The sequence below is a fragment of the Toxotes jaculatrix genome, chromosome 17 (assembly GCF_017976425.1).
Source record: "Toxotes jaculatrix isolate fToxJac2 chromosome 17, fToxJac2.pri, whole genome shotgun sequence".
Lineage (NCBI taxonomy): Eukaryota > Metazoa > Chordata > Actinopteri > Toxotidae > Toxotes > Toxotes jaculatrix.
This window is the reverse complement of record NC_054410.1, coordinates 22,024,506-22,034,536: the sequence shown is the minus strand read 5'-3', so window position 1 is coordinate 22,034,536 and position 10,031 is coordinate 22,024,506. Positions and strand designations below refer to the sequence as shown.

At 43.6% G+C, this 10,031-nt stretch overlaps 1 protein-coding gene across 1 annotated transcript; it reads right to left on the bottom strand.

The window, feature by feature from the left end:
• Positions 1 to 203: 203 nt before the first annotated feature.
• LOC121196920 (mitogen-activated protein kinase kinase kinase 7-like) lies at positions 204 to 10,031 on the bottom strand. The gene is made up of 14 exons (XM_041060147.1): positions 9,819 to 10,031; positions 9,124 to 9,234; positions 7,448 to 7,513; positions 6,554 to 6,599; positions 6,267 to 6,405; positions 5,265 to 5,389; positions 5,006 to 5,134; positions 4,512 to 4,642; positions 4,170 to 4,254; positions 3,927 to 4,057; positions 3,677 to 3,815; positions 2,720 to 2,781; positions 2,459 to 2,574; positions 204 to 1,369 (listed from the first exon to the last, which is right to left on the bottom strand). The coding sequence occupies exons 1-14, from the start codon at positions 9,882 to 9,884 to the stop codon at positions 1,198 to 1,200; spliced, it is 1,518 nt and encodes a 505-aa protein (XP_040916081.1). The 5' UTR covers positions 9,885 to 10,031; the 3' UTR covers positions 204 to 1,197.

Sequence of the window (10,031 nt, the reverse complement as noted above, 5' to 3'; positions counted from 1 at the left end):
GGTAACACTCATGTTCACAGTAACATTGGTATAAAATAACGCAGCCCACCCTGCCCTTCCTCCGCTCATAAAAAAAGAAGGGTGTGATTATATACAAGGAAGAATTTACAAATCACAATCGTAGTTACTTTTCAACAATTCAAAAAAAGAAAGTATAACAAACTCAAACAAGGAAACGACACCTGAAGCTTTTTTTTTTTTAAATCTGAATGAAAGTCCATTTTCAGAATTCAAGTCCATGTGAAAGCCTCTTTGGTCCCACCGTGTCCATTCCTGTGTTCAGGTTTGTGTCCAGAGGCCCACAGAGGAGGATGTGCTAGCTGCTGATTATTTAGCCTCCTTATCTCTCTCACAGCTGAATTATCATCATCACCTCAGGAAACAAAATGTGTTCATTATTTATTTTAAAATCAAACTGAAACTCGTTTTTTTTTTTCCCCCCAAGGAAATGTATTCATATACAGGGTTCTTCTGTAGTGACAGCGACTTTTTGCTTCTGATTGTTCATACACTTGTTTGATTGGTGCAGGCACTATAAAGTAATTTATTGCTTGTTCTTTTCCAACAGCCTAAAACTGGCACATCTGGAGCACACTGTTGAAAAGGAGTGTCTGTGTGTGTGTGTCAGTCTGGTCATTTGTCATCACTAGATCCACGAAAGAGAGACAGCTTATGCTAGCAAGATGTAATCGGTGGTAACGTTAGCGATCCGAAGCTAACGGACTTCCACTTTCACAGTGGAGTATTTTCCTGCCTCAGTCTTACCCTCCTAATTGCTGTCTTGCTGACTGTGGGTTATATACAAATGCTGTTCTCACCTACTTGGAAATACTAGAATAGAAACATCATAAGCACGCCCACACAGTGACCTGGTCTATTCACACATTAGCTCAATAGGACATTACACAGACTTAGCACTGGGGAGCTGTCTGCGTAAAGTCCATTTAATATCTGGTCCAGCTGATTCTACATACAGCCTTAAATCTCAGTCTGACTTTAAAGCTCGTAATCCCAAACTAGCCATTTAATTCTAACGTTATCTTGATACATTTCTCTGTGGTGAGTTAATAGGGGGTTTCCTACTTTATGCTCAGCTGGAGTGTTTCCTCTCATCCTTCAGAGAAAGGGGCAGTCCAGGAGAGAAGACAGTCAACAGAGGAGGCGCAGGCTGTTTTGCGCGTGGTCCAGCCTACTGTCCTAGCTGTGCTGCTGGTTGTGACTCCTGATCAGGTGCAGTTTGCTCTCCAGGCCCTGGTGGTAGGCCGACAGGTGGCTGTTGTCCTCCAGCAGCTTGCTGTGCTCCTGGATGAGTCGAGATGAAGCCTGCTGCTCCTTCTGGTCCTGCTCCAGCTCAGACATCAGCTCCTGTCTAGACACAGGGAGCAGCACAATGTCAGAGCACATAGCAAAGTGTAAGTCCCACATAACTAATAACAATGCAAACAATAAGAAATGTTTCTGTTAGTCAGTGCATCATGACCCCTTTTTTAAATGAGCCTTTATGTCTCAGACGATTCCTTCAACATGTTTTCCTTCACGTCACCGAGATGGCAAATGGTTAGCTTAGCTCAGCATAGCAAACAGAGTTCAAAAATACACTTATCAACATGTGGTGCTGTGGCCAGTGAACAGACATGAGCTGCATTTCTCTGCTGCTATAGTGAACAGTCACTAGAGGGCAGCAGTAGTCCATGTTCAGAGCTATGTGAAAGGAACAGTGAGCTGGTGCCGAGGTGATGTCCAGCACATCCACCGCCTGAATGCCCGTGAAACTGGAGACCGTGAGACCGTGAGTCACTGATTAACAAACCTGTACACAAGCAGAAATGTAAAAACAACAGAAGCACTGTGCAGATCCACTGCTGTTCACCAAGAAATAAATTCCAGGATACAACTCTAACATTTCTGTTCGCTTACGGACTAATCGGTGAGCTTCACAGGTGCTCGTAGGTGTATATTTGTATTTGTATATTTAAATTTGGGACAGAACCACTGTTTCCAGTCTTTATGCTAAGCTAGGCTAACTGTGTCCTAACTCCAGGTCTGTGCTCTCCTCATCTCATTCTCTGAAAGAAAGCAAATAAGCCAAAAATGTTGAAGTGTTCCTTTAAGTGCAGAATGAGTTTCACAGGGGGAGCCAGTAGCAGCAAACCCATGTAAGATAAACAGCTCCACTGTTGTTTCTTTCAGACTGACCTGTTACAAACGAAACCAAAGGAACGAGCAAACACAAGGTCGCAATGCACTGACAGGCAACCCACTGATTGGACACTTTTATTGATGTCATCTTGCATCATCACCACTACATGGACCAATGAGAGGGGAATCAAATTCTGGTGACTGACAGCAGGTCATGCTTCACTGAGCCTGATGTGTGTCTTCGTCTGCTCTGGTGTCACAGAGACCTCGACAGCTGATTGTGAAGACACAGATCGCAGGTGTGTGACTTTTGACTTACTTCCTCCGAACGAGTTGAGCGATCTCTGACTGGACTTTGAGGTACTCCTGAGCCATCCTGATGTGCTGCTCGAACACAGCCATGGACTCTTTGGAGTTTGGACATGGAGCCAGAGGCTGAAAGTAGAGGAACACTGATGAACACACTATTCAATCAATTCACTATCAGTAATGATAATAGCATTATTATGAGCATCATCAGTAGTGTTAGCAGTATTATTATGTCACTGAAAGGTTTTAAGCTAAGGAAAACTACAGTTACCTGTAACTTGTGGTCCAGTTTCCCGTAGGCCATGGGAACGGAGCTGTCTAAACCATTGGTAGCTAAAAACACAGACACACACACACACACAACTTTAACAATCCCCTGAATAAAGATTAAACATTTAATTATTGTAAACATGTTTGTAACAGCCTTAATTTTTTTTTTTTTTTAAATGTAGACTAATTAATACCAGACCTTGTCCCCTTATTGTCAAACACATACAAGGCTACAAAACCCATTAGACTAACTTTATATACTCTTGGACTACTCAGTTGTTAGCTAAAGCCCTAGGACTCCACCAGCTAAACTGTCTAACTGTCCTGTGGCTTTATTACATCCTTCTCCCTCTGCTGCTGATGTGCACACTCTAACAGCTGAAGAAAAGATAACATGAGTCAGCAACAACCAGAAATCCTCCATGTGGACTTTCGTCTTCTTCTTTCTGACCTAAGGGACACTGGGAAACAAATCCTTATATGTGGTCCAATCTGGTCCTGGAGCTGTGGCTGTCTTTCCCCCCATTTACTGTCACTACGCAACAGGCTGAAAGGAGAATGAAGCATGGTACGCCGCAGAGTCTTGACTTTCTTCCCCTTCCTCCCCTGCTGATTCAGGTAACTGCTCCTCCCTTTGCTTTTAGACCTGTGTGCAGCTGCTCTTCATCCTCACACCCTTCATCTCCTGTCATGTCCCCCAAGCTTCTATACCTTCTGCATTTACATGCTCCAATCAGGTCATTTTATTCAAAGACACAACTTTCCTTTCACCGTTATACAGATAACACACAAACCTTCCTACACAGGCCTGTGTTGTCTCTATGTGCATTGTGTGACCATGTGCTAGTACAGTGACGATGATGGTAATGTTAACAGTAACAACAACAACAATGGAGGCACGCACAGACACTAACACAGCTTCAGCAACAACTGTCTTCCTTCTCACCAGGCTCCCTACCTGTGGGACTAAATGTCATCCTCAGCTCTGATTGGCCTGTGGTGGTGACAGGGCTGGTGCAGTGGGTGGGGCTTTGGGGGCGTCCTGGTTGGCTGTCTATGCTGGACACCCTGGACAGACCTGTGCGCAATGTGGCTGTCTGAGGGGGTATTAAAAAAAATAATAATAATAATGTTTAAAATCATTCCGTAGGGTGAAGCAAACACACTCCTGTGTTATCCTGTTCTATCAGTCGTCCTGGTTCTACTACCTTTAAGGGTTTGAACTGTAGTGGAAATTTGCCCTCAAAGCTTTTCAGGGTTTCCTCTCTGCCAACGGAGTTTTTCAGCTCGGAGTTGTCGTCACTTCTGTTGCTGTTGATGGTGTAGTCGGTATACGAACCTGAGGCCCGGCAAAGATACAGATATACGATGAATTCAGCACACACCCACCCACCCAACTGATGACCCCAACAATAAAGCAATTAATAAAAAGCTGCAGAGCTGATGGGTACCTGTGCTCGTGGCTGATGAGGAGCCACTTCTGTTGCCTGAAGCCTGGTGAGGGAGCTTGAGGGGTTCATCAGAACCTGGGAAGTACTGGAAAATCCAAACACACCAGTCATCACCTTTAATAAGCACTCACTCCCTGAAGGTTCCTCTTTACTGCTGCACTATGAACATCTGTTTATTCACAGTAATGGAACACCCTTTAGGAGTTTGCCTGGCTCTGACTATGTTTTTAAAATATACCTACCAATATCTAAAGCTAATTAATGTGGTGTTCATGTTATATTTTGTTTTCGTTAATGTTACGTTTATGGTTTTAAAGGGAGTTTAACATGTTGGGACTATACCTTCATGAGACTGCTCATGGTGTTCTTGACCTCCTCCATGGACGGTCTCTGGCTGGGCTCCTTGTCCCAGCAGCGGGTCATCAAAGTCTCTATGGGCTCTGGGAGGTCTTTGATCAGAGGAGGCCGTGTACCTGTGTCACAGGAAACACCCAGTCAGTCAATCTGTCCGTCAGGCGTCCGACTCATGAGGGACCAGAGATATTATCTTTTTTTTTTAATTCCACACATTCCAGGTGCCTACATTACCCACAATGCACCTCTAACCCCAACAGCTGGGTCTGACACTTGGGTGTGTTATGCTGTTATGACGCTTATCGCAATTTCACACCGTTTTCATTTCTTTTTCCACAAATGCAGCAGTACTCTCATTTTACTCTCGTCAGGATCAGCAGTAGCAACCCTTTCCCATTCCAACCATTTGGGTTCAGTGTTATCGTCAAAGGAATAATGAACTTCGAGCCGTTGGTATTATAGTGGTAAAGGATTTCACTCGCCTCTGTGGACGGCCCACATTATACAAAACGCAGAGCCACCGATCTCGTCAAAGGGTTTCTTGCGTGTGATGACCTCCCACAGGATAATGCCCCAGCTGAACACGTCGCACTTCTCACTGTAGTTACTGCCTGAGGAACACGCACGGACAACACGTTTATCGTATACGAGGCTTCAAATGATCAACCAGCTAAAACGAAGGTAAATAATAAATACAGAAAAAGAAAGTGTGAGTAGTGTGTGTGTGTGTGTGTGGCTCACCTTCAAACACCTCTGGTGCCATCCACGCTGCACTGCCTTTATTGTTGGTCATGTAGGTCTGAATATCACAAGCTGTACCGAAGTCACATATCTTCAGCACTGTACCACGAGCCACGAGGAGCAGGCTGAAACAGCACAGTGGACAGGGATTATATATGATCTGATATCCTGTTATACTTCCATACATATCAAATACATTTCGGCATGAAAAGGAAAATTTGCAGTCATAAAACAAAGTATTGTTGAGGCCATAAATCCTGTGCGTAGATCTTGTATTAGGCATTTCCTTACATGCCTTCCTCTTGGCTGTGCAAGTCATAACATGACATTCACAGGCTTTTGTTCTTCACCTGTCAGAAACTGTTCAATGCCTGGGACAGCAGGCAAATCCAACCAGCTAATATTAAGCAGCTACTATTTTGGCTTCAAGTCCAAGCTGACACCTAACTAAGCTACAATTGTCCAATAGTCCCGTGAAAAAGAATGAACAGATGACAGCCCTGTGCACAGCTATAAGCTGATTCATCTCCCAGGGTGCTGAGTTGGAGCAGGAACATTGTAAGACATTCCAGCACATATCAGGAGTATCCAGAGACGTGGCTACTCAAAAAGGCTCAGCATGGGAGGCTAACAAGAGAAGAGAAGTGCTCCTCCATCAGGACAACACTCCTGCCCACAAGTCTACAGTGGCGATGGCTGCCATCCAGGACTGTGGATGTGAATTTGTCCAACACCTGTATAATTCACCAGATCTGGCTCCCTCAGACTACTACTACCTCCACTCCGAGATGGAGGAGGACGTCAGTGGTCGTCATTTTGACAACGATGATGGTGTCATTGCTGCTGCGGACCACTTTTTAGAGGTCAGAGACGCTGACTTCTACAAAGAAGGGATCCGTATGCTCCACAGAGGCTGCTAGGTTTTCTCAAATTTATCAAACATATCAATCACCCCTCCGTACATGGAGAGAAGTGCATCTAAAGTATTATAAAGAGCCTTACTTTGGTGGTTTGAGGTCCCGGTGAATTAAGGCCTTTGGCTTCATGGCGTGCAGGTAGGCCACTCCCTGGGCGCACTGTAGACACCAGCTCATGGCATGGGATGCTGTGTAGTGGGGCTGTGGGTCTGCACTGTGCAAGACTTTACAATGGAGTGACGAGCAGAGAGAAAAGCAAAGAATGACTACAACAGCATAATTCCTTTAACCATAAACACTTTTGTGATATTGTGATATAAGTGTGATGTTGGTGAAGCTAGTCTATTTCTTACAGGCACAGTGGGAACTTACGGTTATATAAAGAGCCACACTCTGCGTACTCCATGACCAGACAGACCTGAGAACACACACCACATGTTACTGTGTGACACAAACGCAGGGCTCATCTGTAACTTCCTCTAAACACACCCACCATTAGTGTCCAACCACCTGATGATGGATTAAAATATTAACATTATAAAGTATTAATATTAATGACATTCCTGTGCTTTACAAACCCACACGTGTTCTGCTAATATGAATGTCAGTATGGAATTTTATTTTCATTTTACACCCAAACAGATCCCTACAGCTCTTATCTCAGTGTTCCACTCAGAGTGCACCAGGCATCAATCCTCACTTCCCTCTCTCAGTTCTGACTTTGCTCTCAGATGAGTGCGCTGCCTGACATTAATTGCGGAGGGGACATGCATTTTGATATACAGTGCTTAACAAATGTATTAGACCACCTGTCATAAAAACCAGAAAACAGAAATGTTTTCGAAATCTTTCAAATAACACATAGAAACAACTAAAGAGTCCCCACTAAAACACTAAAACTTTTCTGTTCTGTAAATCTGAATAATAATTCTACTTCAGCATTAAACATATCATTTGGGTTAAAGAGCTTCTTCATGCTGGTGTGTTAACCATTACAGAAACATAAAAAAAATGATTTTGGTAATTAATTTAGGGCAGCTGTGGCATAAACCTGGTGGTGGGCTAATAAATTTGTTAACCATTGAACATTTTTAAATAAGAATAAATTAATTAAATTAAATTGAAAAATGGTTCTAAATCAATTTTAGGAGGGTTTTGTTTTGTTTTGTTTTTTTTTTACCATACATACCATAAGAGAAGGGCACTGACCTGTCTGACTATACGTGAGCTATGAGCCTGTGTCAGTGTCAGTGTCGGTGTACTTACTGGATTGTCACAGGAGCCGTAAAGCTTAACAATGTTGGGGTGATTCACCCGAGAGAGCTGACGAAGCTGTGCACAGACAGAGAGAAAGCAGGAGGGAAAATACATATTACTACTAATTCAAATCTGAATCTCTGTGTCTGTCTGTCTATATCACTTTACATTATATATTATGTATAAACAGTACTGTGCAGATGCTTTGAGAACTTCAGGTGTTTGGATTCATAGAGTCGTAAAGAATGATCTTAAGGAAAAAAGAGCAACAATAAAGTAGGAGCTGTACGTACTCTATATTGTGGGTGTTGTCATGTAGTGGTTTTCACAATCATGCTTATATTTAAAGCTGAGATAACTGACCTGTGTGCAAAGACCAAACCTCAGTGTTTGTGATAAAAACAAATGGGATGCAAGAAAGAAAAAGAAACACTTCCTGCTCAGTGAGTGCAACCACACGCTCCTCAAAACAACTGGCTGAGAATCTATAATGAAGCAAAGCAGGGAGGCCTATTAAAAAAAAAAAAAGAAAAAAAAAAAAATCAAAGCTCCTCCAGCTTTAAATTTCCACTTTCTAAAATGTCATTAAGAAACAGTGGTAAAGAGGAACTGCTGAAGTAAAGACAAGAATGTGGAAGAACGAGAAAAGCTTAAGATGAAAGTACACGTCTGCTGGGCAGGAAGACAAAGTAAAAACCTGGCTGCAGATGTCCTGCTGTCAAGAAAGCGAAAGTGAAACGAGGCTGGCTACTCCAACAGTACAACGACCTGAAGCAGACCTCAAAATCCACCACGAACCACTTCAAGAAACCAGGCTCTTGTATTTCCTGCACTTGCTGCTTTTGCATTTTTGGTTAGATGCTAAACTGCATTTTGTTACCCTGTCCTTGTACATGTGTAATGACAATAAAGTTGAATCTAATCTAATCTCATCTAAAACACAAGCTGGAACTTCTGGAACGGCCCTGAACTTGAGGTGATCTGCACGAAGAGCAGCTGACTTCATGTTTGGTATTTTTTTTATATAACTCATTAAATGAAAAGTTCACTTCAAAAATGATAAACAAACAAACAAACATGGTTGTGATCACAGAGCTGTTTGGCATTATGGGGGCTTCATCCTTTACACACGGACTGCTGTTCACCAGCTGACTCTCACATCTTTAAAAACAGAGATTGTGCACATGAAAGCACCACAGTTAGTATCAACTACACAATCTGCACCAGAAGAGGAAACACTGTGCAGCACTATGAAATATCAGATTCATAATCTCCTTTACTTATTCTCTGATCAGACAGTTTCTGAGTTAAGCCGACATTTCACTAATGTTAACTAACAATTATGTTATTGTTATTATTTAAAATGAATCTTTGAAGCTGTTTCCATTATTATCATTGTTGTTATTATAATTATAGGTGGAAGCAGTGTCTGTAAATGGCTCCACCTGAAACCCAGGAAGCTGCAGGGGCAATCCCCCAGTCACCAAAGATAAAAGGGAGTAAAGAGACTCCAGCTAATTACAGACAGTTGTTCTCGGAAAGTTAAGACAGCACTGCTACAGAGCGCCAGGATGTTGTGTTGTTGCTCTTCTTCGAACCCTCGCCACACATCTGAGGTACGAGTCTGGCTGCCTCAGGTTTAATGCCGCACAAAGCAGAACAACACAAAGTGATGACCCCCCCACCTCAACAAGGAAGGCGTTCCTCTCGTTTTCACTCTCGATGGTCTTGATTGCTACGTCCTTTCCTTTCCACACGGCCTTGAACACAACTCCAAATGTCCCTCTGCCGACAGCCTGAAGAGAGACAACAGGACAACATAACACTACGGCACAGGACACAAGGCGCAGAGAGAGCAGGGCGGGGGTGGGGGGTGTTAACAGGGGGCCACTTACTCATTTTTGTCCAGGACCCCCCCCCCAAACAGATTAATGTGGCAATGGTAAACAGGACATACCCCCCTCAATACACGGATAATCTTTTAAAATGCATATATGAACTTTAAGAGTTTACAATTACAATTGTACCGCAGAGTTTTACGAGCAGTCTGCCCTGTTAAAAACTCGGGCCTTGCTCTGGTTGTTAAAATGCCTCCAGGCTTTTCAACAGCAAACGCTGTCATGTATCACGGTTTGTTCCCCGGGCCTCGGTGTATGAAACTCTCACTGTGTTTCACATTAAAGGACAGCGAACAGTACAATGAGACCGACAGGCTCCCGTCTGTCTTCTACTTGGTGAGATAAAAGACGGCTGTCTTATTTCAACTCCTGCTGGAGACATTTTCCCCTCAGAAAACGCAGAGCTAAGCTCTAAACTCTCTGCTGCCGAGCTGCTACTGCTGCTGCAGCCGTTGTTGTTGCTGGTGGTCGGTTAAGTTTACCGCTTCAACTTGGATGTCTTCATGCTGGATGTCCTCAAACAGACAGCCAGCTGGAGCCTCCACCATGGCGGCAGAGCGGCGACACTCCTCAACGCAAGCCGGAGATGCTGGATTGAAAAAGCCCGGAGCTTCTCCCGTGGTGTCTCGGATGAGAACCCCCCTCGTTCGTCGGTCGGCTCCTGCCGAACAACCGTTCTCATCTGTTGCTGTGAA

Coding starts and splice junctions, on each gene's coding strand:
- LOC121196920 (XM_041060147.1), bottom strand. CDS start 9,884: ATGGTGGAGGCTCCAGCTGGCTGTCTGTTTGAGGACATCCAGCATGAA. Junction 9,235..9,818: donor AAGACATCCAAGTTGAAGCG/GTAAACTTAACC, acceptor GTCTCTCTTCAG/GCTGTCGGCAGAGGGACATT. Junction 6,406..6,553: donor GTGTGGCTCTTTATATAACC/GTAAGTTCCCAC, acceptor TCCATTGTAAAG/TCTTGCACAGTGCAGACCCA.